The sequence below is a fragment of the Emys orbicularis genome, chromosome 16 (assembly GCF_028017835.1).
Source record: "Emys orbicularis isolate rEmyOrb1 chromosome 16, rEmyOrb1.hap1, whole genome shotgun sequence".
In the NCBI taxonomy this organism is placed as follows: domain Eukaryota; kingdom Metazoa; phylum Chordata; order Testudines; family Emydidae; genus Emys; species Emys orbicularis.
Window position 1 is genome coordinate 28,332,343 of NC_088698.1, and position 27,556 is coordinate 28,359,898.

Sequence of the window (27,556 nt, forward strand, 5' to 3'; positions counted from 1 at the left end):
TCACAACACCGTGGATGTAGCTACAGCTGCTGCCTGGGTGCTGGTGGGGAACGTGCTGGCATAGTACTTCTTCTGGGAACGTAAGAGAGGTGTCTGCGTGTCGATGTCACGGCAAGCATTGCGTTTCATGCAGCGGAACATGTGCTGGGTCCACCCATAAACGATGCAGTTTAGGAGCCCCTGGGAAGCTGCTGTTAGAGCCTAGGAGAGAACCCAGAGCGTAAATCTCTCTTTCCACACAGCATAGGATATAACCCTACCCTATGCAGCTTCCTGCACATCAGGTTTGGTTAACTTCTAATCCCTAGGTTTCACCATGCCCATTGGGCCAGGGTCTGTACTAGACTCAGAGCTGCAGTTCTGTTACTGGATTCAGTTAACTCATAGAAGGATACATTTCCAAGGAAAAACAGTATTTCCTTGAAATTGGAATGAATCAGAACTCCCACTGACTTGACAGGCTTCGGATCAAGCTTTAAGTGTGCTTCAGCACACGGACACGACCTTTTGGAATCTGTGCAGGATCCTTCCACCTGTCCTGTTTTCAAAGTGCCCTCAAAGACTGTGCCCACAACCTGTGTGGGCACAAATAGGTAGGTAGAAGCTCCATTCCACAGCAGATGCTTGTTGGCAGCCACCCTGGAGTTTATGTGCCATGGTCAAGGCCAGTTTCAAAATCTGTCTGTAGCCATTCCACTTTGAGCTCTCACCAAACTCAGTGTAATCGAGTTTGTTCGGTGCTTAGATGAGGAAACCACAGGCTGCTGCAGAAAATGATATTTATGATTCAGTAGCTGGCCCTCTTCCCTCTGAGGCAGTATTGACCCCTGTGTGGTGCGAGGGGAATGCTGTGCTGCTGGAGTTGCTATCTTTTGAGTGAGATGCCAAACCAAGGTCCTGACCACTCATGGTTATAAAACCCCCACTGGTTCTTTTCACAAAAGGATTATTGTTAACTCTGATGTCCTGGCCAAATGTCAGGGTAATCATTTTGTCTCCCTGCATTTTCTCTGCTCTTTCAGTTGGAGACAGGATTCTTCATGTCTTCCTGGCCTCAACTGCAGTGTGGTGATGTTCTGGGCTAGGAAACAGCTGCTGGGTTCTACCTCAGGGGCAGCTGCCATTCAGTGGGAGGGGAAATGATCCCTGGGTATAGTTTGTGTATCGGAGTGAAGTTTGCAAAATGCTTTGGGGAGTCCTAAGGGGAAGAAAAGCACTACAGAAATGTAAGCTAATCAATATCTGGCCCTAAGAGATTCAACAGTTTGCACCTTTGTCTGTTCATAAAACTGTGCCTCCGTTTTTCTTTGAGTTTTGGATCTGTCTACATCCCAGTGTGACAGATGAATTTAGGAATTTTTTAGTGCCCACTGCTAACTGCAGCTTCAGTGGCATCAAGAGAAAACTCCTGGTTAACAGTATCACAAACCAAGGTTATGCATTCAGGTTCTGTAGAAACCCAAACAGCAGTATTCAAGGGGACCCAAATAAAGTTCTTTATCTCAGGGTCTGCATTTGACCTGTTCCACCAGGGTTTTTAATGCCTTAGGACTCCATTTATGGACCAGAATAACATAAGATCTGATCTTCTCACAGTGTTTCCAGCACCTAGAAGCCCTAATAGGGCTCCTAATAGAGGAGACTAGCTCTTACTTATTTTCGTTCTTGTGACCTTAAAAAGCACGTAAAAAACAAACATAAGGACAACTACAAAGAGCCTTCCTCAATTCCATCCATAAATCAGACACAAGCTCATCTGGGCACTGTCTGTGTGGGTGGAAGCAGACTGTACATTTCCTGTTGGAGTACAGAACCAACCAAAAGCTCACATGTCTGACAAAGAAGAGAAGAGAAGTTCTAATAAGAGATTTCAGCCTGGAGGGTTTTACCTGTAGAATATAAAGAGCCATGCAGATTCTGCTGTTCACTGAAACAGTCAACTTCACTATTCCGAGGAGGACGGCTGTGAAAGGGATTGAAAAAATGATATTGCTTTATCCTTCATTCTTTCCAGTTACTATTACTACCTCTCTCCCTATGCCTAGTGGTCAGAACACGAGGTTTAGAACCTGGCAGAAGTAACCTAACTCTCTACTAACCTGGGCCCCAACAACAGAAGAAAGCGATAGGGTAGAAAACCACTTGTTGTTCCACTATCTTTATCATTGCCCACTGTTGATCACCCAGGAATCCTGTTGAGTTTATGAACCTTTTGTACAAAGCTCGGGCTTGGATGAGAAGAACCTAGAAAAGAAAATGCATTGATTACTTAAATGCAACTGTATGATTCCTTGTGTCTCATGTACTGGCTGATTTAAGAAGTATTCATCTAGTGCCTCAAAGCACTAGTATACTGTTCATTGGTTGTTCTTCATGTGGTACTTATTTAATCTAAGAAATATCTGGAAAATAGACACTGCAGTGCCAGATCAGAGCAAGGGTCCATTTAGTCTGGTATCCTGCCATCAGCAGTGGCCAGTAACACACTTCTGAAGACAGTATAATGGACAATTAATGTCATAACTCATCTATGAGAGAAGTTGTGGTTGATTTATGTTTTAATGCATGAGAGTTGATTCCAATTATGATTTGTATTCTAGCTAGTGTAGCAGCAGATAATATAGCTGGACTCCAGGAAACAATGAATCACTCTTAACATGTTTTAAAACAAATTATCCCTCTTCTGTATGAGATGCAAGATTGAAGTCCTGACCACTTGCAGTCATTAAATACCCTCTGGGACATGTGTTAACCCTGGTATCCTGACCCAATTCTAAATCATACATTCTGCCTGTATTATCAGTTGGATTCAATATTCTTCTTCACTTCCTGCCTTATACTGTTGTATAATGTTGTTGTGTGCTGTTAAATAGTTGCTGCCTTCCACCTCAGAGGAAGGGGCATTTCAGAGGTGGGTGGAATAATTCATGTGCCCACAGAGGGCTATGTTTTTTTGGGTGGAACTTCTACAGATATTCAGTGGGAAAGGGACAGTCACACACAAACTAAATAAAACATGCATTTATTTTAATAATTTATATTCTGCCCCTCACCCTGGCATCTAGGCACATCACACACAAAAACCAACATTAGTTTATAACTACCCACAGAGAGAAGCAATACTACCCAGCCTCAGAGGAGAACAGGAGAAAGGAAAAGAAAATGCCTGGTCAAGCAAAGGCCTGGCCCAAAATAATAAAAACAACAATGCCTAGTTCTTATATAGAGCCTTTCATCAGCAGATCTCAAAGCGCTTTACAAAGGAGGTCAGTATCACTATCCCATTTTATAGATGGAGAAACTGAGGTACAGAGAGGAAAAGTGGCAGTGCCCAGGTTCCTCTATTCAAGGGGGTGAATCTAGGGACTGCTGATATGGTCCATCAGTGATTTTAAAGTGGTTTAGGGACCATCTCTGTATAAATGTCAGTCACTATCATCCTTGCAACTCACTGTTTGAGGGACAAGGACAATATTTCTTACCATAATGGCTATGAAGCTGATCAGGAAGGAGACCAGGAAGACTCCAACTCCATAGAAATATATCACAGAACAAACAGAGACACCATGGGCTTGCAGTTGGCCAGTGAGCATGGCCGTTTCTGTGTGCATCAGGAGACACCTGCAGTCAGAAAGGGGACAGCCTGAGTGTTTACTTTCATCAGTCTCAGAGGAAGCAGGGCGCTCTCAGAGGTGGGTTGCAGCTTACCCGTTGTTCTGGCTGAAGTTCTGGTAGCAATCATTGCTGTTGCCCAGACAAAACACAGGAACCATTAATAAGAAAGGGATGACGCTGAGGGGAAAAAAGGACAATAGCTCAGTTACAACTGCCCTCCTATACTTGCCCTCTCTTCTGTCTCTATTGAGAGGTCGTTTTGCTTTTTATGGAGAACAGCCTGAAACAGTATTTTTCTAGCACTCAAGTGTTATAGCCTATAGCTTCTGTGTGGCATAAAGAATGGGCCACGGGTAATGGAAGGAATTGTACCTGGTTAGCTGAGAGCAGAATTTGTCTCAATGTGTTTTCAGATTCTATTATTGACCATCTCAAAAGAACATGATATCATCTCAACATACTACTGTTAGTATCAATAATGCTTTATGTCCTCAAAGAACTTTAGAACCATTAATTAATCATTGTTAGATAGGTAAGGGACAACAGTAACAAATTCGTGGCAACCCAAGGTTTAGTGACTGTTACCATGTCGCATATCATGGCCACTTGAACTTCATGGTGACAGTGAAAATACGACCTTGATCCTCCGAAGGGGGAATCTCCATTAGCTGCTGGCACCATGAGGCCAATGACACACTGGTGAGCAAAGTCCTGATTCCATGCTCTGGAGGGAAGATGTGTATATATATATACCCACGCACACACTCTCTCATGTGCTCGTAAAAATTGGCTCATTGCAGTCTGAGTCATTATAGCTAACTTGAATGGAGATCAAACAATTTATAGCTGAGGATCTGGCTCTTTGAGTTTTGTAAGCCCAGAATACCATGATTACCAAGTTACAGGAAACACAGTCAAGTTTGAATAAGATTTGTTTCTAAATAAAGAATAGTTTGGGTCTAAAACACTCAAGTTTATTATAAACATCTAACACTGTCAGAGAGAACTAAGGCCTACCTGGACAAAATTGTTGCTATTCGGCCAATGCGATTTGCATGATCTAAAACCTGTAAAGATGAAAACGCTTAGTTAAACGATCATTCCTTATATTTCAGTGCAACCATCATTTAGTTACATTTCAGCCAGGCTCATCAAAACAGGAATTCTGAATAGCTCAGTGCACGAATTCTCAGTAGGGATACAATGCCAGTCTTGAGTAAGGTTGCCAATTTTGTTTGGACATATTCCTGGATGTTTCATCACATGACATAATCTTTAATTAAAGATTAATCTATACTTCTTGGAGACTCCAGGACAATCCTGGAGGGTTAGCAACCCTAGTCTTGAGGGATTACTGGAGGGAAAGTACCCAGATTACTAGTATAAATTCAAAGGTCAACATTTTGGCTTGCTGAGAGCTCTAGTCTCTCACAGAAACTCCTGCACTCCTCTCCAGGTATGATTCTCATGTAGTCATTTTCCTCCAGAAAAGCCACCCGAGGAGGGGGATACGACTGTGTGGCTGTCAGAGAACTCTGACTGCTCTGAAAAATGTTACAGAGAAAATGGGCCAAATTCTGAGGTGAGTGACAAAAATAATGGGTTAAATTACACAGCCGTAAATGAGCATCAATTGTACCAGTGAGTGTAAATTGAAGGGGAGAAATGGAAGGCAGGATTGCACCAGGAAAAACCACAATCAGGTGCGTGTATGACAGAGCTGAGGGGTGCTTTATTTTAAAGCTTCCTACATCTCCTGCCTTAGTTGTTTTCTCCTGCTACAGGCCCAGCCTTTCATCCTGCTGGCATGTAAACCACACCATCGAATACTCATTCCCCGGACTACATCATGGCCCCAGTGAAATCAACGGGAATTTTGCTCGACCAACTTTCACCGACTAACCAACACGTGACTTTCCTGCCACCTGAAGATTTGTCCCTCATTTGTCAGTTTATCAGGTCACATTAAGGAAAGGACAAGAAACATGGATGCATGTTTAGTCTTGATGCTGTCTTCCTTGGGAAGCCTATGACACTCTGGTGTTCCAGAGACAGCTATGAGTATATGTTTACCAGATGCTGTAATAAATATTAGTATGAGAATCCATGAAAAGGGCCAGAAAACAAATTAGAGCTGCTCATTGTATGTGGACTAACATTTTCCTCCTTTGGGGAATGAGTCAGTTTTTAATACTCAACATACTCTGAACCAAATTCCCCTTTATTTCCATGACTGGGTACTTGCCCAAAACAGAAGGGAGTTATACATAATAAGACTTAGAGAACTTTATAAGATCAAAATGCTTTAAACATTCATTAATCTCCATATCAGACCATACCAGAGGTAGGTAACTATTTGAAATCAGCTGCTCCTGGCTCTCAGAACTGTGTTCAGATCACTAGGTCACACCTTTCTTTGGCCACGCTTACAAGATGAGGAGGTATTTTCCCAGTGTGGGCTCATGGCAAAGAACTTTTTATTGAGTCAAACTGAAGGGTGCACAATGCACTGGGGAGTGCACGATGCAATGGAAATTAACCTGGGGGGTTGTGCAGCTGCTTCTTCCACCAATTTATTGAATGCTTCTCCTCCAAAGCTAGAGGATTCCAGTTTTCAGAAGCAAACTGGAAAAGTAACAAACTTTTGATGAGATCTTTGCATGTAGCTTATTTATTTTGTGCAGCATAACTTGGCACAGTCCTGCAGAAGTGTAATGAAGCTCTGAAGAGAAGCACAAACAATTCTGCCTGTTGGAGACTCTACTCGCTGGGAGATGTATTGTGGGTGCTGGCACCAATTTGCCTTTAGGAAAGGGTAGAATTATCCCACTCTGCAAAAATACAACACAATCCTGTGCTGCAGTCATGGATCATCATTCCCATTTTATAGTTGAGAAAACTGAGGCACATAGCCATGAATACAGTAGCACACAGCATGCTTTCCCCTTTAAGATCAGGAATTTAACTGGTATCACTCCTTCCTCTTCCCCCGTGACAGTCTGTGTCCCTGTATTCACCCCTTGCACACTATTATAATAATCTTTGTGCAAGTATGCCTTGTGCACTATCATTGGAAAACTCATAACTCACTGGTCTATAACATCCTGATAAAATATGTGTGGCAACACTGTATGTAAAGTTATAAGATTTCACTGTATGGTGTTCCTGAGGCTTTGTCTACACTAGCAGTGTACAAGGCACCACAGGTTAGAGAGCTGAGGTGACTCAGCTGTTCATCCGTCCAGATTGTGCCCTGGGAATGTCACATCCCCTGAGTCTGTCTTTTCCAGACGCATGTAGGCAGGGAAAAAGAGACAAGATGGAGCTGTTGGGGTCTGTGGGCAAAAGAGGCCCTCAGGTTATCTCACCACTTTTGAAATGCTATGCGAGGTTCATAATATTCCTGAGGACAAGAAAGTCCCCACACTGATTGCAAAACTGTCTGGTAAAGTTTTCAATGTCTTTAATGAAATGCCAGTTCAGCAAGCTTTGAAATATTCTGAATTTAGGAAAGCTGTTTTGCATAGATTTCAAATTACTCCTGAAGTGTATAGGTTGAATTTTAGAAATCTGAAAAAGGGTACCGGCATGAGTCATAGTGAATATGCTTATAAGCTGTGTGACCTAGTGAGAAAATGAGAAAAGGGAAAAGGGGCTGAGGATTATGGCCAATTAGCTGATCTCTTTGCTCAAGAACATTTCTTAAGTATATGCAATGAAGATGTGAGCAATTGCCTGTAGGACAAATCTTTAAAATCTGTATTAGAAATGGCTAATGTGGCTGATGCATTTGTATGAACCTAGATATCCAATGAGCACAAGCCACAGAAGGAGGGGCCCAAATCCAGTGTAAAGGGGGATCCTGTTTTACCCCTGCGAAGAAGGAGGGTGGTTGGGGGCCTACGCCCTCAACCTCCCTCCCTCCCACTCCCCCCAGAATTGTTCCCCCCCTGCAAATCCCCATCACAAAACTCCTGTGAAGTGGGAGGGTCCAAAAAGGTGTTTCCAGTGTAACTCCACTGAGCACCTGAGAAATCAGTGCCCTGAGCTAAAAGACACTAAGCCCCATCCAACCCATGTTAATGCAGCTGTTCTTAACACAGGAGCGCCAGAGGCACTCCCAGGTTATACAATGAGTTTTGTGAGGGCTGACCCAGAGGGGTAGATATGGAATTTATCAAGGTTGCCAGCGTGAATAACAGAGTGCATAGGGTGGAGAGACACTGGTGCACAGATTGCTCTGGTCAAGGAAAGCATGCTCCAAAAGACGGACATGTTACATAACCAAAAGGTGGAGCTTCTGGCAGTGGGTGGACATAAGATTCCTGTACCTTTAGCTAAGGTGCATGTGGAATGGGAAGGTTTAGAAGGTGATTTGACTGTAGGAGTGCTGGGTAGTATCCCTATTGACTGTGCACACCCAGTACCATGAGGAATTAATGTTGTTAGCACATTACTATCCTTTTTCTGGTCACTTTGGGGCACAGAGAACCTATGACAGGTTAAAGAAAAAATTGTTCTGGCCAGGAATACAGAATGATGTGAGGAATTACTGCAGGTCTTGTGAATTAAGTCAAAAAAGGTAAAGACCTGCAGGACCCCAGAAATTTCCTCTATACGCCTTGCCTGTAATACAAGAAGCATTTCTGAGGGTAGCAATGGACATTGTGGGCCCTATGTAGGGTTGCCAACTTTGGTTGGACGAATTCCTGGAGATTTCATCACATGACATAATCTTTAATTTAAAATTAATCTTTAATTCCTGGAGACTCCAGGACAATCCTGGAGGGATAGCAACCCTAGCCCTATGCCACGTCCTATCTGCAGAGGGAATAAATATATCTTGGTGATGGTGGATTTTGCCACTAGATATCCTGAAGCAGTAGCTCTGTCTAACACTGAGGCAGAATCTGTAGCAAGAGCCCTTTTCACTATCCTTAGCAGAGTGGGTTTCCCTAAAGAGATTTTATCTGACCATGGGACATATTTCATGTCTCAGCTATTCAGTGAGCTATGGAAATGATGTGGGGTGAAACAACTAAAAGCTGCCTCATATCACCCAGAAACCAGTGGGACCCTAAAATCCATGCTGGGAATGTATACAAATGTGTTCAAAATTAGGATGAATTATTACCATTTTTGCTGTTTGCTTATAGGGAGGTACCTCAAGAATCAAAGGGGTTCTCCCTATTTGATCTCCGATATGGAAGGAAGGTGAGGGGACCCCTAGATCTCATCAGAGACTCCTGGAAAGGGGACACTGAGGTAAAGGAAGAGACAGTAACTGAATATGTACAAAGGCTCAGAAAGGAGTTAAAAGACGTGATGGGTATTATTCAAACTAACCTCAACGACAGGCAATCCAAACAAAAAGTGTGTTATGATAAAAATACTTGTAAACACTCCTTTGATATAGGAGATTTTGTGTTGGTATTAAGTCTTGTGAAAAAGTACAAAATGCAAAATTATTGGGAAGGACCCTTTGAGGTGACAGAAGTGGTAAATGTAGATTCATATATTAAAAAGCCTCATGGTGATGCTGTCCTACAACTAGTACATGTAAACAGACTTAAAGCCTATCACAATATGGAAGCCATGGTAAACATGATCTGCTGCAGAGTAGGGGAAACTGAGGCAACCTCATTAATCTGATGGCTGAATGCCAAACTGACTCAGCTCTGGAAAGCATTGATATCTGCAGTGCATTAACACCAGTTGAAAAGGCAGAGGTATTGGCAGTGCTGCAAAAACAAAAAGAAGTGTTTTCTAACAAGCCAGGGAAGACACACTTGCTAACTCACAAGATCATCACAGAAGGACCACAGCCACCTCACAGCAGACCCTACAGGGCCACTGGCAAGATTCAAGAACAAAGTTGTGCAGAAATATAAAGCATGTTAGACCTAAGAGTAATTAAAGAGTCTGACAGCTCTTGAGCATCACCTGTGATCTTCCTCCTTAAGAAAAACAGCACTGTAACAATGCGGTTACAGTACCAGATGAATATCCCATGCCTAGAACTGATGATATGCTGGACATTTTAAGCAAAGCTAAATAGCTGACTCATGATTATTGGCAGATTCCTTTAGATACGGATGCACAGAAAAAAAATCTGCTTTCATCACTGATATAGGAGTCTATGAGTTCACAATGTTACCGTTTGGTTCAATTAATGCTGGAACCACCTTTCTGAGGCTGATCAACCATGTGTTAAATGGTTTACAGAACTTTGCAAGGGCATAGGTGGATGACACCGCAGTTTAGCAACCCTTGGGCTGATCACAAAAAACACTTGGAAATTGTGCTGTCAAAACTCAAAGAGGCTGGCCTACCCATAAAAGCCTCCACGTGTAAAATTGGAGCAGCCAAAGTCCCTTTTTTGGGACACTGGGAAGAGGGAGGTCAAATATCCCGATCCCTTAAAAGTTGAAGCCATTGTAAATAGGCCTATGTCTCTACCAAGAAACAGGGCCAATCTTTCATAGGTCTAGTAAACTATTACAGAAGGTTTGTGTGCAGGTTCAGTGACTTTGTATCTGCAAGCACTGATCTATGTAAAAAGACTAAACCCAACAAGGTCATTTGGACGAAGGCATGCCAGGAAGGATTTGATAAGGTAAAGAAAAGCTTGTCTGAAAAGTCTGTTCTAGCTAGTCCAGATTTTGACAAAATGTTTGAACCATGTGCAGATGCATTAGGCGTTGGTCTAGGTCAGTGGTCTCCGACTTTTTTACGCCCAAGATCACTTTTTGAATCTAAGGACAACTCAGGATCTACCCCACCCCTTCCCTGAGGCCCCGCCCTTTCCCCAAAGCCCTGTCCTGCTCACTCCATCCCCCCCATCTCCATTGCTCACTCTCCCCTACCCTCATTCACTTTCACTGGGCTGGGGCAAGGGGTTGGGGTTCGGGAGGGGCTGAGGGGTTTGCAGTGCGAGAGGGGGCTCTGGGCTGAGCCTGGGGCAGGGGGTTGGGGTCAGGGCCGGCTCCAGGATTTTTGCCGCCCCAAGCAGCAAAAAGAAAAAAAGTGGGGAAAAAAAAAAATGCCGCGATCGCGATCTGCTCTACCGCCGCCACTTCAGTCTTCGGCGGCAATTCGGCGGCGGGTCCTTCGCTCCCAGAGGGAGTGAGGGACCCGCCGCCGAATTGCCGCAGAAGAGCCGGACGTGCTGCCCCTCTCCGTTGGCCGCCCCAAGCACCTGCTTGCTGGGCTGGTGCCTGGAGCCGGCCCTGGTTGGGGTGCAGGAGGGGGTGAGGGGTGCAAGCTCTAGGAGGGAGTTTAGATGCAGGAGGGGACTCCGGGCTGGGGCAGAGTGTTGGGGTGTAGGAGGGCGTATGGGGTGCTGGTTCTGGGAGGGAATTCAGGGCTGGGGCTTGGGGTGCAGGAGGGGGTATGGGGTGCTGGCTCTGGAAGGGGGCTCAGAGATGGGGGTTGGGGTGCAGCCTCCCACCGGGCAGCACTTACCTTCAGTGGCTCCCGGTCGGCAGCGGGTGCAGCGAGGCTAAGGCAGGCTCCCTGCCTACCCCGCCCCTACACCACTCCCGGAGGGGGCCAACACACCCCTGAGGCCCTTGGGATGGGGAGAGCGGGGGGCATGTGGCTCCACGCGCTGCCCCTCTCTGCAAGCACTGCCCCCACAGCTCTCCCAGCCAATGGGAGCTGCAGGTGCGGTGCTTGCAGGCAGGAGCAGCGCATGCGGAGGGCGACCCCTTTCCCCCCGCATCCCTGGGGCCACGGGGCTGCAGTGGCCGCTTCCGGGAGTGGTGTGGGGGGCAGGGTAGCCTTAGGCAGCCACACTGCACTGCCGCTGGAGATCGCAATCGACCTGTTGGTGACCACTGTCTAGGTGCTGTGCTGATGTAAACGGGAGAATAAGAAGCACCCAGTTGCTTTCTTAAGCAAAAAATTGACACCCACTGAACAGAATTATTCTGTCTTAGAAAAGGAATGCTATGCCATAGTGTGGGCAGTCAAGCAATTAAGGCCCTATCTTTTTTAACAGAAAGTTCAGGGTCCTAACAGATCATTCACTATTAATCTGGTTAAACAAAACTAAAGGCTCAAATTCCAAGCATCTAGGCTGGAGCCTTATACAGCAAGAATTTGATATGGAAATTGTGCATATAAAGGTTAAGGAAAACATGGTGGCAGATGCCCTGTCCAGGAAAGATGCTCCTGACCTGCTGCCTCCAGGGGCTAACCCTCTTGCAGCTTTGTTAGGGGGGAGGTGTGACTGTCTGTACCCCTGTATTCACCCCTTGCACACTATTATAATTATATTTGTGCAAGTGTGCCTTGTGAGGTATTATTGGAAAACTCGTAACTTGCTGGCCAATATTGTCCTGATAAAGTATGCGTGGCACACTGTATGTAAAGTTATAAGATTTCACTGTATGGTGTTACTAAGAAAGGTACCAAGTCTGTGGAGCAGCCAAACCAGCTCCCCAGAGACAAAGGACAAGATGATGCCTCAGCCAGGTGTAAAAAGGTCAAATGGTGTCTCCCTTTCTCTCTGCCCATGGCATCCACAACAGTCGACGAACAAAGGAAGCAGCATTGGACTGGGGGAGGGATCCTGACTGAAGGAAGTTCAGCCAGTAGGACTGCTGAAACGTGTGCTGGGGGAGACTTTGCTTTGAATTCATTCTTATTTGTTAAGTTAGGCATTAGCTGCATTTCACTTTTATTTTTCCTGTAACCAATTCTGACTTTTATGCCTCATTACTTGTATTCACTTAAAATCTCTCTTTTTGCAGTTAATAAACTTGTTTTATTGTTTTATTTAAACCAGTGTGTTTGAACTGAAGTGTTTGGGAAACTCCATTTGGGATAACAGGGTTTGTGCATATCGTTTTCTATTAACAATGTCCAGGAGGGAGCTGGGCACTACAAGTCGTACATTTCTGGGGAAAGCCCGGGACTGGGAATTCACTTGCATCACTCTGCACTGTAAATCAAGAGTGGCTGGCTGCAGCACTCACAATATCACTGGGAATAATTTACATCCTGGAGGCTGTGTGAGCAGACCAGGAGTGGTAGCTACCACAGCAAAGTAGTGTAAAAGGCACCCCAGGTCAGAGAGCTGAGGTGACACAGCTGTTCATCAGTGCAGATTGTGCCCTGGATATGTCACATCCTCTGAATCTGTCTTTTCCAGATGCATGTAGACAGGGAAGAAGGGACAAGATGGAGCTCTTGGGGTTTTTAGGCAAAAGAGGCCCTTAGGTTAAGATGGTTTATTAGTGTTAGTGAGGCCAGAGTTGTCCACATGGATTGAGCCCTAAATCTGAAATAAAGAGAGATGTGACAGCTAAGCACAGAAGGACTAGAGATGGTCTCAAGTCACAACACTCAGAACTAAGTTTCACACACTCCAGAGTTTGGGCGGCTCATTATTAGAAATAAAAAATCTGAAAAGAAATTTGGATCTGAAAGTAGGGACTAGTGAAGAAAGGAAAATATCGCCCTCGTGAGCTGATCCAAAATCTAAGAATGGAAGTTCTCAAAAGTGCATTTTAATCTATCAAGTCTGCTGCTCCCCAACAGACACGCAGAACGGGAGCCATCTGAGGAATTTAACTCTCTGATGTGCAGGGTGTCGTCTATGTGACTTCTCGATTGGGAAGAGGAATGATATGCAGAAATTTAGCCAGTGTGTTCATTGGGATGAGCTGTATAAGTGTATAAAGAGCTTGTTGTTCTGCAGCAATACGTCAAGAGGAATTCTCAGAGAGATAGAAGCTGCTCAGAGTTTAGTCAGGTGCGAACAACGAGGAAACTGCTCTGAAAAGATTGAGTTTGGTCACAGGGTGTGTGAAGTGTTTGTTTAGCCTGTACTCAAAGTGTGTTTTTCTGAGGACTGTTTCCTTGTCCTTCGCTCCCAAAGATTACACTTGATCTTGAAGAGCCATTTTTAAAGGCTAATGACGATAGTAGGGACCCCTTCTCCACAGAGCTAATCTGTCCTGCTCCAAGTATGAATAGTACTTTAAATGCCAGCTCACTTCCATCGCACCGCTCACCTGACACTCTTAAAGCACTTCACAGACATTCATGAATGGAGCTTTACCACACTCCTGTGAGATACTCAGTAAGTATTATCCCCATTTTAGAGCTGTGGAAACTGAAACACAAGGGCATTAAGGTCCATCTTTGAGCCTTTTTCCATGCTGCTCATGCCCGGACTGCCTCCCCACAATTCTGGCTTGTCAAGCCACATCCTTTTCCTGCAAATCCCTCCTTGAGATTTGTTTCTTCTGCAATGTCCACCAGAAGTGGGTTAGTGACAATAATAAACCACTCAGGGCCAGATGCTCAGCTGGTGTCAATAGTGGAGTTCCACTGACTTTAAGAGATCTGGCCCTCCCAGTTATTCTTTCCTCCTGAGACTTACTGTGCAACTTGTCTTCTCTGTTTTGGACTTTCAGGCCTAGTCCTACAATCAGAACACAAAAGCAGATCCACGAGTAGCCCCTGTTGACTTCAATGGCTCTGCATGGGCACAGGCACCAACCCACACAGAATCAGCTGCAGGATCAGGGCCTTAGATTGTGAGCTCCTTATGGCGAGAATTGCTGTTATGTTTATGCTTGTACAGCACCGAGCACAGTGTTAGTTCTTAACATATAATAATATGAAAAACTGCCAAGGTGGCACTCACCAGAGGGGACATGCTGTACAGGTTCTGATTGTATTTCACCTTTAAATCCACGTACAGATGCCAGGTATAGTTGACAGTGTACAGAAAAGAGGCTACATAAAAGATCTGAAAAATAAAAACAGGCCATATTTTATTCCATCAGTAATCATTTGCGCTTTCTATAGCACCTTAGCTCCTTTCATCTCCAATGAACCCAGAGCACGTGACAAAACTACACTGGACAAGCTATAAAAACGAGACCTGAGAGAGTTTAAGGTGAAATATAAAAGCACTCAGTAGGTGCTCAGCTATCATAGTGCTGAGCATGGCAGAAATGCCTGGCGAGCTAGATACAGAAATCAGGACATGCCAAAAATTAAGAGGCTGATTCTGGCCCGTCTCCTGAGCTCGTATGCTGCTCCAGCGGCAGTAAAGGAGACACAAACGGCTGGGGGAGAATTTCCTGGAGCAGCACAGGGCTGAAGTAGGCAACCCAGCACTGCCTCCTTCACAGGCCCCAGTGAAGGGGCTAAGCTGGGGGCATAGACATCAACTTCCTCCGTTCCCAGGGGGTGTTCGACCCCCACTCTTCCCCAGGCCTCGCCTCTTCCCACCCCGCCCCCACTCCACCCCTTCCCTCAAGCCCTCACCCCGCCTCTTCCTTCTCCTGCTCCTCCCCCTCCCCCAGCACCTTCTGAACACAGCTGAACAGCTGATCATGCTGAACACCCACCATATTTTTTCTGTGGGTGCTCCAGCCCCGGAGCACCCATGGAATCGGCAAATATGGCGGGGATGGAGCTGGGATCAGAAGGGAGCATGCCCATAGCATCCAGCACCATGGCACAGCTCATAGGCAACTGTGGGAATGCTGCCTTAAATTAGAGCAGCCCCCAGCGCTTACGTCAGGGACCAGTCTGACCCCCACAGCAGTCCAAAATCGAGACGGTCCAAAGATGGCTTAAAGCTATCTTGGTCCTCATCCCCCTAGGCTGTGCCCTCTGTGCTGTCTCTCTCAGGAGACAACACAGACTCTGCGGCTAAATTTGCTTCCATTATGCTGATCTGGCCACACTGTTAGCTTCCCTTGAATTGGTGAGAATAACAAACCATAGTGCATTTAAGGAAGACAGCAGCAATGGAGAATGCGCGAGAGAGAAATAAGAAATCTAGAGCTATTTGGTCTGAGGTGTTTTCCAGCCCCGCCACCTCTGAGAATCACCTTTGGACTGAGACCAAGCATAGAAAATCTGAACACAAAAAGAATTTGTTTGAGGAAGTTCTGGGCAACTGGAAAAAGAAATTTCTCTTACATTGTTTGCTGTGACATCATGGCAATGTCTGGATGGGTGCCCATCCAGGACACCCCAGTGGCAACCAGGTTCAGACAAGTGACTGGGTGTCCAACTAGTGTAGGCGAACCACAATTTTTTTCCCTGGAAGTTCTCAACTAGGGAAGCATGAGCATGCATGGCAGAGTGGGAGGAGGAACTGGATGAGAAAATCCTTCATCTGGATTGACTACCTCCTGCTTGACTGAGGTGAAGAGGACTCAGTGTCAATCCTGGTGTCACCCATTGGCAATCCTCATGTCACCTCATCATGGGAGACTACTGATGAGGTAAGAGACACTGGGTTTCTTGCTTCACTGGATATGTCTACACGGCAACTAGTCACCCACAGCTGGCCCAGTCGACTCAGGCGTGTGGGGCTCTGGATTTAGGGCTGTTTCATTGCTGTGTAGATGTCTAAGCTTGGACTGTGGCCCAGGCTCTAGGACCCTGTGGGGTGGCAGGGCCCTAGAGCTCGGGATCCAGCCTGAACCTGGAAGTCTACACCGCAATAAAACAGCCCCGCAGCCTGGGCCCCAGGAGCCAGAGTCAGCTGGCATGGGCCAGCCATTGGTTTTTTCTTTGTTGTGTAGACATACTCACTGAGGCCACAAATGTTCTTAGCCATTGCTAAGAAGGTCAAGAAAAGTGACGACTGCTTTGCAGTAAAGTATATTGCAATGACTCTCCGGCTCATTATAGGATTTTTAATAAGGAACCATTGCCCTTCTCGGTGCCTTCCATGGGAGGCTCTCAAAGCACTCTACAAACATAACTCATTTGACTTCTTATCTGCCTCCCAGCCCCCGTAGAGCTAGGTCAATGTTATTACCCCCATCGTACAGATGAGGGCGCTAAGGCGCACACACTTAGCCAAGGCTTCTCATTGAGTCATTGGTAGAGCCATGAAAACAGCCCTGCTCTTCTAGCTTCCTATCTTCAGCTTCTGGCATTGGGGATAATCCTGCAGGCCTAAGGCCATGGTCCCCATCAGGGCCTGGCCTACAGAAATAAAGCTGGAGCGTAGGAGAAAGCAGGAGCCCTTTGTTTATCCCTCTTCAGTCGCTACTTATAATCATTTTGCGATTTTCCATTGTGCGAGCCAAACAGAGTGGAATCTACCAGAATGTTATTAGGTCATTAGCATTTAATTGGGGAAACTGTAGATGAAGTGCGTAATTACAGCATGTCATCCTCTCGGTGTTTTGTAGCATGGAATCAAGAGTTACGACCGGAAAGGGACAGCAGAGGAGAAAATATGTTACTTTTTAATTTCATTTGTTCAGCTAAGTGCTGGGGACTGAAGTGGAGGAAATTGTCAAGGAAGAGGAAATAAAACAAAAAGCCTGGGCCAAACTCATCTCTGGTGAATCATCCATTGACTCCAATTGTAACTCCACTGACCGCAGTGGCGTTATGCCAGGGATGAACTTGGCCCTGCATTTGGGGAAAGGAGCTATGACTTGTATTGTCTTCCATTTAAGAAAGTAGTAGAAATTCTATGAGCGCCACGGGTAAAGCGGAGTGGAATTATGATGCTTGTCTTTGTCTGAAAACATAAACAGGGACAATGGGGATAATACGTCTCTATCTCACGGAATGTTGTGAGGGAAAACTATTAATGTTTGAGGAGCTCAGGCCTAAAACCTCAACTGTATTTAAGTACCTATCTCCCACTGAAATCCATGGGAGTTGAGTGGCTAAACACATTTGAGGGTCAGGGCCTCAGAATGATGAGCACCACTGAAAAATGAATAATCCAGTACAGGTTAGTCATGACTGAAAATGTTGTTACCATCTGACAACTGTTCAGTGGTTGATATGATGAAGTGTGTGCGGTCTCAGTCTGGCTTTAGTGCCCACACAGCACAAACCACCACCACAACTGGCACGAATTGAGCTCCTGCTTCTCAGCAGAGATGCCAAAGACTGAATGCGCCAGGCAGTCTAAACTGCCTTCTTTCCTCTTGAGGTCGTCCCTCCATGCCACATGGTGGGGCAGCAGAAGGGACCTTGCACTGCTTTCCCTTTGCACTTAATCTAAGAACACTAATAAATAACAGTCTCTTGCCCATCTCCAGCCCCTCGTGGCACTTTACAAACATTAATCAGTGCCCAAAGGAACATTCTGACAGAAGGAGTGTCATTGTTATTTGCTGCACGTCTATGAAATGCAGTATCTGTGAGATTCTTGAACCCAGGACAGGGAAGGGGGGAGGTTTATTCATTTAATTAGTTTACAGCTCACGTGTGGCCTGCTGAGGTGCTGCTCAACCTGTCTCATATGTGCCTGAGTTCTCATCCCGCCTCCTCCCTGCCCTGTATCTTATCACAAGACCCAAGTGAGGCAGGGGTTGCTATGGTAAGCACTCAAGTTGTTTTAATTCTGTCCTAGAGTAAATAGCAGAAAAGGATCTTGCCAGAGTGCGAGTTGGATCTGCCAGACCTAGCACCCTCACATCAGAGAGGGACTGCCTTTGTCCTTACCTGGGAACAGTCTAAGGGGCTAGTGAGTCCCCTGTAGCCCCCTTCACTGGCTATATGTGCTTGGGTAACCATGAGAGATCAGGGTAATGGATTCACTCACACTCACTGCATTCAGGAGCTGGCAGCGGTAGCATAAACATCTCAGCAGGAGCTCACTTATTGCCGTCTCTCAGGTTGGGACAAAGGCAGGTGCTGATGGGTCTCTCTCATAGGGACACAGGACACGCTGTACCTTGCAGGTCCGTGTAGTCCAGTGTCCTGCCTCCAGCAGTGGCCAAGACTTTATGCTCCAAAGGAACGTCAAGTTCCCTCATTTTGCAGCTACCCTTTTAGGCTCCGTTTCCTCCAGCCTCTTGCAGATGCCCCCAAGCTGCTTTGCCACAAACCAGGGAGGCAGTGTGCCGTCCCCTGAATGCAGTGGTGACAGAGCATTGCCTCGAGCACACAGTCTCCTTCACTGCACTTCGGTCAAGAAGGGAGGCGTCTCTGAAGTCATTGCCAAACCCACATCTCCTGTGACGCAATACAGCGCTCTGACGCCAGGCCAACATGCATTCCAACCTTTCCCAAAGTAGTCTGGAGTAAACAGAACCAGACAAATGGCAGACATTGTCACTCTCCGGAGAAGTATATGCCACGACAACCTAATCCCCTGACCTCTTTGAGCCATGTCTGACCAATAAGAACCATGGCCTCATGATAGTGTTCCGATGGATACTTGCATATGTGGCCTGTGAAGTGACTTCTGTCCTGCAAGCTCCCTGCAGCCACACGCCTAGTGAATCTTCCCATATAGTCACTTCTCTGCCCCAGCTCATTCTCCTTGTATAACCCCCAAGTAGACTATATCCTCATTGGCAAGGGGTCATCGCCATGCCTTCCCTAATGGCCAAATTGCATACAAACCTTTTGTTCCTTACCTCCAGGCTCAAGGTGAATGTATATCATTGTTTTTACAGCAGCATAAGAGGAGCTAGAGAGATCAGAGATAAGCTCCAAGTGGAATAGCTGCTACCTAAGTACAGTACTTGGTGTCATGAGTAATAAGAATTACCCATGTGTACTGATGTTTAAAAAAAACCGACGCAAAACTATGCCACAGTAACCCGACAACCAAATACAAAACAATGTGAGCGCTCTCACCTGCTGTACATTAAGTTACCTTCCTGCCCTCTCTACAACATGCAAAAAGCCATTTCCAGCTTGGCTTGACGGAGTGGGGTGGGAGGTTTCCTGGTAGCCTACATGGAAAATGTGTGGCCTACACACCAGAACAAACCTGATTCAAGTCTGGACTGCAATATAGGAATTAAAGAAGAGAAAACCTATTAGATAATTTTCTCCACTACCCCAGGGGCCAACGTAACACTGCTCCCTACAGTGCGCTCTTCGGTACATTGCCTTGTCCTGTTCGAGGGTGCACACCCAGAGGGGGACCTCACTTTAATGGACACTGCTGGGGATGACAAAACAGTAGCTTTAGAGTTTTCAGCCTTTGTAGGTTGTTTTTTTAAAGCCGATTAGTCAATATTCCAAATTAGACATAAAACTGAGCTCCTGGCTGCTTGTGGCCAGAGAGCCCATGACATTACTTGTAAGAGCGGTGGTGGTAATAGCTGTGCCTTGGCCAAACTGAAGTTCAAGTAATTAAAAGCTGCCTCTCTAAATTCTCCCTGTAGTTTCAATGGGATATCAGTCCTCTTCACTTCTCACCTTACCACTGTGGCCATGCGTGGCTATGTGCTGTGAACCAGCTGCCATATTCCACCACATTGGAGTGATGGGTAAATTGATTTCCATCAATTACTGATGGAATTGGCACACAATGTAGAGATTCCTGGGCCAGTGTGAGACTTAATTATTGTATGTGAAATTCTTTGGCTTAATGCTGACGCAAGCCAGGCTGTGAACTGGAAGCTCCTCAGGGGGCAGAGAGGAAGGATTTATCAATCCCAGGCAGTGAAGAACTTCATGACCACCACTCCTGCCTCTCGAGTACAGTGGCCTTCACAACCAGCATGCTCCCTCTCCACTGGGTGAATGGCCTTGGATCTATGAAGTGACAGATCAACCAGTCCTTCCCCTTCCCCAGCCCCAAATCCAGTGTGCTGGTGGCTCCCATAGAATGGGGTCTCTGGCACATAGGCGTGAGCACCCCATGTGCAGCCACCCAAATCTTTGCATCCCCCCCCGCTCCATGGAGTAGAAGCACATCAGCTCCTCTGCATCTGGGGACTTCCCTGGCCATGAAGACAGAGGCAGGGTTTGTCATGCTAAGAGGCTGAACTGTATTTCCCAGCTAAGCTCCTTCGGCCCAGAATACAGTTCATCTTCAATTTGGCCTGCTTTTAAATAGCCCCAAAGTCCTAAATGCAAATGGCTTCCTAAATATTCTCCCCTCTTTACAGCACAAGGCATTCCAAAGCCCTATAGCCATTGGAGGGTAATGGGTTTCTGCACTGAGCTTTTGCTACTGCCACAGTGTCCCGCTTGCAGCCCCTCACACATTTCCTCTCCCTGCAGTCATTACCTGCCATGCTTCAGACGTCTACAAATCGACTCTGACAGGAGGAACCCTAATGATGCAGCGGCAACCCAACGAGACAAAAAGAACTGTCAGGAAAATGATTCCACTTCACTGAGGCCCCTGCACATGAATTCAGCACAGAATAGGACACACAGCTGACCTTCAGGGCATCAGGCTGAGCTTACCATGAGCCCAGCAGCCCACAGACAGAGTAATCCAATGGGACTGCTTGGGAGACTATTGGTATAAGGGTAACAGGAGCGGATCCCATGGGGGCTACTCATGGGAGTAAGATTTACAGGGCTGGTCCCAATGGGAATACCAGAGTTTGTTTGTTCTTTTACAGGAAGGAGGAGTGTGGAAATACAGCAGTACATTAGTCACAGAGATAGCCTTGGGTACCTGCTCAACAAGAGACGAGACCAACTCATTTAACATAGACAACTGAACACTCCGCATAGCAACCCTAAGTAACAAAGTTACTCTCTGTCTCTAATAGACTTTACCTTTGTAAGGTAGGTCTGTACAATTATCCTCATTTTACAGATAAGACACAGAGATCTTACCTATTAAGGTCAATCAGCAAGTCAGTGTCAGAGCCAGGATCAGAGCCCAGGGCCGCCTAACTCCCAGTCCTGTGCTCTAACCGCTAGACCAGCTCATGACATAATTCTGTGCAAAGCAACCTCACATCACAAGCTGATAACCCAGAGTTACTCACCTGACCAGTTGTTTGAAGATTATAGCAGACAACATCTTGATTTGTGGTTGGTGTGGTAGAGAGAAGAGCCCCAATGAGCCAGCACATGCCCAGAAACAGGTCAGAGAGGCTCAGGTAGAACAGAGGGCGCACCTAGAAAAGTTGAATTGATCATTCGGCTTGGTGAATATTGTACATAGTCCCACAATGGTCAGCTACAACAAGGGTTTCATTTTCACCCTTCTTTTCCTGATATACTTTCATGCCAAGCCAGCCTAAGAATGCTGCTATCCCTACACAAGGAAAATGGACTGATTTGTGCACTCGGGAGATGGTTACACCAGGAGCACCAAGATTTAATGATCATGGGCCAGGGCCACATTAGCAACTGCCCAAGAACCTGAGAGCTGCACCAAATCTGGCTCTGAAGATTCAAAATCCTATGATTTAATAAAATAGATTTCCTTTGCTGTGTTATTAGTAACATCCGTGGTGACAAACGCTGAAGTATTTTGAAAAATCCTACATTTTTCTGTCTATGGGTATGTCTGTTTCCCTAGTACATAGCACAGCTTGGAAAATGGAATACCACTTTAGTTAGCTTGTGGTCAGTTTCTAGCCAATTTCAAGTTCTCATGCACTGGCACAAGACCACTGTATTTGAGTTGTAAACACTGCAGGGAAAGATTTACTTGTTTAAAATGATGACCACGTTTTCATTGACAGTGGGAGCTGTGGGCGGTCAGCCACTCTGAAAACCAGGCCAGTTATCTAGGTGTCTAAATGTGGATTTCAGTGCCTAACTTTCAGCATCCAGGAGTGAAAAATTTAGCCTTTTTTTCTATAGGAATTTTTAAAACTAAACAAAACATGCAAACATTTATATAGGGCTTAGCTTTGGGAAACATTATTTATTTTATAGAACCTACATTGTGGGCTGAATTTGACCAGACATTGTCCTTCAATGAAAAATAAATGTGCATTATCACAATATTTGCTTGAACTTTTCTCTTTCCTGAGAGATGAAGAGTAATGGCTTGTTGATTTAGTTAGTTCAGCAACAATAAAAATCTGCCAGCAGGTTGTTTTGTCCTTACTCTGTAGTTACAGATAGAGAGTGGGCGTGGATTCTGTTTAAGCTCTTTCTAGGGCATATTTTTCCTTCAGGGGGCACTCTAAGCACCTCCGTTTTATACAGTGTCTGAGAAACCAAACGTCTATCTCAAGATCTTTATTTTTATTAGCACCATACATTACCTGTCACCCCAGTAAATCAGTGAATCAAACCTTTTATTGCTAACTAAATATCTTGAGCTAGTTTCCATCATCAGGTTCATTGTATTTATTAATCCCTCTTAAAACATTTTTTAAAACACTTGCACACATTTCTCCATGCAGAACCAAGCAGTGGATATACAGCAGACTAGAATTCTCTGTATGGTTGTTACTATGAGTATATTAAAAATGAACAACCCTGGAAGAAGGTAGATGACCAATTGTAATGAGTGAACAGGTGATGCAGGTCTGTACAAGTGTAGCGAAACCCAACTGTTTATCTAGTGGGTTATTTAGGTACAGGCATATATAAGGAAGTTGGAGAAGTAGGTGACGCTGTTGTTAAAGTGGAAGGCAAGCCAGTTCTTTCAGGAAGAAAAGCCAAATTGTTTATAAACTGGAGGAAGGGAATGTAAAGAAATGTAATGGTTTAGAACTTCTGGTTAGCTGGACAAAATGCGTAGCCGTTATTATATATGTTCAGACTGGGCTGGGGAGCACATCTGCTTGCATAAGAAATCCTTGTATCTTCAATGGTGCATCCACAAGTGCTCCAGGGTTAGACCCTGTTTATATTTTTGAGTCACCCTGTTTTTTCTTTATCACAAAATGGGAAATTCTTTCATTAACATGTCATGCCTTTAAACATGGTTTAGTTAATGCTGAGAGTTTTCTGGATTCTGTAGATCCAGAAAATATGTTTCAACAATTAGGCATTCAGCTGCAAGTTCTAGTGTGGAAAGATAAGTATCTATGATTCCCATACTTCTCAATAACGGGGAAATAAACCTTTCTTTTAAAAATGTTACTCTTTAAATATCATGAATCAGGGAATAATCTGATCATAGCACGCATCAGGAAGGATTCAGCCTATGCCCTTCATTGACAGAGTTGCATAACTGGTCAGGTGCATGGTGGGCGTGAGTAAGAGTGGGAGTGTATTGAGGTACTCGGCTTCCTCTGAAGCATCAGGAATCAACTACCATTCTAGGCAGAATACAAGTCTCAAAGCCTGAGACACAGTTACCAGTGCTGTGTTCTTATGTAACCAAACTAGCTCCATCACAGTTCTTGAAATAAGACACTTTCTGACACAGATGGGATGGTCTAATCACCTCTAGACATCCGGGTTGAAATACCTGGGCTCCCTAGAGCCACTTCCTCAAATCCTAGCAGGGGTGACCCAGCCCTCATTCTTCCAAGGTAAATCAATGGAGTTCCAGGCAGTTTACTCTGTGTATTGGGTGGGCTCTTTCTACGAGATCTTAAACACTGAGGCCCTGTCTTCTCTCTGTGGATAAAAGTCCCCCATTTTGTCAGAATAAGTCCTCTAAGTTTGCAATGGACTCCTTGGCCCACACACACTGTGTTCCATGGGAGTTTTGGGTGTGAGGGTCCCATAAGATGTGACATGCTTTGGAGATAAGGAAGATACAGAAATAGAAACTTTGATGTAATTATAACAGAATACAAGTTTAGAAGTACTGCTCACCTAATTTACGACAGAAAATTACTACACCTCTACCCCGATATAACGCGACCCGATATAACACGAATTCGGATATAACGTGGTAAAGCAGCACTCCGGGGGGGCGGGCTGCGCGCTCTGGCGGATCAAAGCAAGTTCGATATAACGCAGTTTCACCTGTAACGCGGTACGATTTTTTGGCTCCCGAGGACAGCGTTCTATCGGGGTAGAGGTGTATTCAGCCTCCCTCACCTTTCCATAAACATTGAAGTTCTTGAGTCTTATTAGTGCACAGTCTTGTGAAAAGCAAATGTTATTCAAACATTTTGATTGTAAGTGAATTTTAAATTATTTCTGATTGGATCATTTGCTATTTACATTTTATTGGTTAGTTCCACTGGTCATCCAGTCAGGGAAAAGAGACACCATGTGACATACATAATCAACTAAACCATGTGAATCTCAAATATTTGCAGTAAATATTGGGGGCCATTCATATTTGGGAGAAATGCTAAGCATAAATTAATGCATCTTTTGGAATCATGAATAAATCTAAGGGTTTCTGTTAATCACCAGAAAAAGAGATGAAATTCAATGAAAAAATTATTTGTTGTGAATCATTTGTTCAGCTGCAGTTAGGATAATGCTTATAGCTTTACATGTAATTATATTTGGTCAATTTGTGCTCTCAAACATAGTTGCACGGTCCCCACTAAAGTCAATGGGAGTTGAATGTGGGTATCTGAATGCAGAATTTGACTCAATAATACTCAGCCCTTATAACCTTTGCGGTGCATCTATAAGCTGTTAATCCTCACAACCCCTTTTCCTCCATCTCGTGAAGTCGTTTTATTCTTGTTTCCATTTAACAGACTGGAACACTCAGTCTGAGAGGTGAAGTGACTGTCCCAAGGCCCAGGGAGAGCAGTGTCAGAGCAAGAATTGGAACTAAGGAGTTCTTGACTCAGACCACATGGGCACAATTTAACTTACATACATGTAATGGGGAAGGATTAAAAAACACTGAAGGCATATGCACTTCATGAAGCTGTATATAATTACAGCAAAACATGCCCATGACTTGTTTATTCATCTGCCCTGCAGCATTAAACCGTTGGTTTACTCTGTTAATAATAAAAAGAGAATGTGCCTAAAAATTCGAAGCCTTCCTAGTGGAAAACTCATGCCCACACATCTGTTTTGTTACATAAAATATGATTTATCCTCAGGGTAGCAAACATTCAAACTGAAAAACTGAAAGGCAGAATCCTTACCTCTGGGGATCTCACTACATTTTGAAAGACAGCATAGGCAATAATTGAGCTGGAACCTGTAACACTGAGAAATAAAGAGCAGGTTGGTTTGAGAACGTTACTTTGGATCTTGTTTCACTTGCTCTGTGTATATTGGGTTGCTATTCTCTTTTTATATTCTTATTAATAAGAAAACAATAATTAATAATACATTACTTTCTTGAGTTCCAATTAAAGAGATTTAAAGGGAGTACTAAATCTGCAGGCAATCTGCAGGGGAGGCTGTTATTCCTGACATTTGTTTACTAGTTTAAAACAATATACTGTACCTTAAAGTGGCCATGACAAACTGTATCCATTTTATAGCAGAGTAAACCTGGGGGGAATTACAAAATGCAGGTGTTAAGTGCAGCTGTAAACTTACTCTGCAATCTCATTTTCTATCTGTAATAAAAATGGTTAAATAGTTGTCTAAACTCGATCACAGATACGTACAGCGGGGCAGTGCAAACTCTGAGATGCCTAGGAGAAAACTCAAAGCCATGTTTGTACCTTAAAGCTGAGAGAGCCAGCATTTACCCAAGCTTTCTCTTAAGCAGGTTCCCTTTATTGAGAGTTTAGGTTATGTAAGGTGCCCTGGCATCACGGAGAGGCGACGTTAGCTGAATGGATAGAGACTGGAGAGCAGATGGAAGACTGGAGAAGCTGGAGAGAGGCTCAGGGACGAGAAAGAAGGAGGCTAGCAGAGAGGAAGAAGCTCTGCTAGAGTGGAGGTGAAGCCAGAGATGGACAGAGAGGGTGACCGAGGGGTAGGCGGATTGGATCGAGACAGCAGGATCACTCAGAGGAGCGGCTGGCTGAGCTGACAGATGGGGGCAGAGGCTGGCTGGGTAGATGGTGAGATCCCATGGCTAGCTAGGGAGAACGGACGGGGCGGGCGGGGCCGCAGGAGCTGGCCCTGCTCCCTGGGGGCTCCCGACCCGCAGTCCCCGGCCGGGACTCGCCCGCTCACTCACCTGCCAGTCCCCGTCCAGCCGGGTGACATTGAGCCCGGCCGCCTGCGCTGCGAGGGCCATCGGGCGCCGGCAGCCCCTTCCCCGGGGCACTGAGCTCTGCGCTCCTGCCGGGAGCCCCTGCCCGGCTCCTCCTCCCGGCCCGGCTAGTCCTGCCCCCGCCCCGGGGCCGCTGGGCACGGCCACCCCCTGCCAGCCGGGGACCCGGCCGGGGCTAGAGCCCCCCGGGCAGGGATGCGGTGGGGGTGGGGGGAAGAGGACAGAGGAAGGGGGGGGATGCGAAAGGGAGGGAGGGCGGAGAAGAGACGGGGCAGAAGCAGGATCCGCTCCGACTTTACCCTGCCCCCGTCTGCCTCGCAGGGACCCTACACCTCGCTCCTGCTTCTGGCAAAACTCCCCCTGAAACCAGCGCCCCGGAAAACTCCGCGTCACATCATGGGTCTGGCCGAGCAGTGTGCACAGCCCCGGGGGAGCAGGGAGCGGGTTTGCTAACTGAGGAGAGAAGGGGAATCGCCTTTTAACATATGCAGCAGCCCTCTGTTGTATTTCTCATGCACCTGTCACTGCAGTAGCCAGGTCACTTTGGATGTGTCTGTATAAACTCCCCCCTTCTCCTTTCCTCTTCTAGGTGGCTAGTCCTTCCCTTGCATCTTATTTTGTCCATTTCCCTCCCCGTCCTCAACTCTCTGGGGGCACTGATGACGCCCGTTGTTCTTCAGCCTGCATTATTCAAGGAAGGCTTTGTGAAAAGGTGGCTTCCTGCACCTTGCTCTGAAAATGGGCAGGATCAGGACCATCACGTCACAAAAGCACAGAAGTCACTAAGCAAACTGAGCCCTTCAGTGCAGTTCAAGTTGATGGGAAGTCAGGAGATGTCATTGGCAGGCTCTAGAAACTGCACTAGGGGAGAAACCAAAACAGAGCATACTGTATTGTGGAAAAATGCTACTGGAATTGAATCTACTCTGGGAGCAGCATGAATGTTGAGAGCTCTGGGGAAAAGAAGAGGTTAAAATCCAAGCAGGCTGCTTTACTCAGCTGAGTAAAAGGAATGACGATAATGGGGTGGAAAGTTCCCATAAGGAATTGGAAATGATGCGAGCTTCAGCTTGTGGAAATTCCTCTGAACTGGGAGATGAGGGAGCTTGCTAGAAATACTTCTAATTGGGCTCCTTAAATTGTAAGCGCTGTATTTTCCTATGTGTCTAGCACAATGGGCTCCGAGCCTGACTGGAATCTCCTGGCATT

General features: G+C 45.6%; 1 protein-coding gene across 1 annotated transcript; it reads right to left on the reverse strand.

The window, feature by feature from the left end:
* On the reverse strand, positions 1-26,371 carry TMEM116 (transmembrane protein 116). The gene is made up of 11 exons (XM_065418021.1): positions 26,312-26,371; positions 25,625-25,671; positions 25,317-25,380; positions 21,321-21,452; positions 14,276-14,380; positions 4,633-4,682; positions 3,709-3,792; positions 3,483-3,621; positions 2,100-2,244; positions 1,890-1,963; positions 1-201 (listed from the first exon to the last, which is right to left on the reverse strand). Exons 1-11 carry the CDS (start codon positions 26,369-26,371, stop codon positions 1-3), a joined length of 1,101 nt encoding a protein of 366 aa, XP_065274093.1.
* Positions 26,372-27,556: the final 1,185 nt, after the last annotated feature.

Bases quoted from the DNA above. Each gene is read 5' to 3' on its own strand.
- TMEM116 (XM_065418021.1), bottom strand. From the start codon at position 26,371: ATGGCCCTCGCAGCGCAGGCGGCCGGGCTCAATGTCACCCGGCTGGAC. The intron at 21,453-25,316 runs GTAAGGATTCTG...CAACTTTTCTAG, and splicing joins ATGTAGTGAGATCCCCAGAG to GTGCGCCCTCTGTTCTACCT. The intron at 14,381-21,320 runs GTGAGTAACTCT...TTTATTTTTCAG, and splicing joins ATCTTCAAACAACTGGTCAG to ATCTTTTATGTAGCCTCTTT.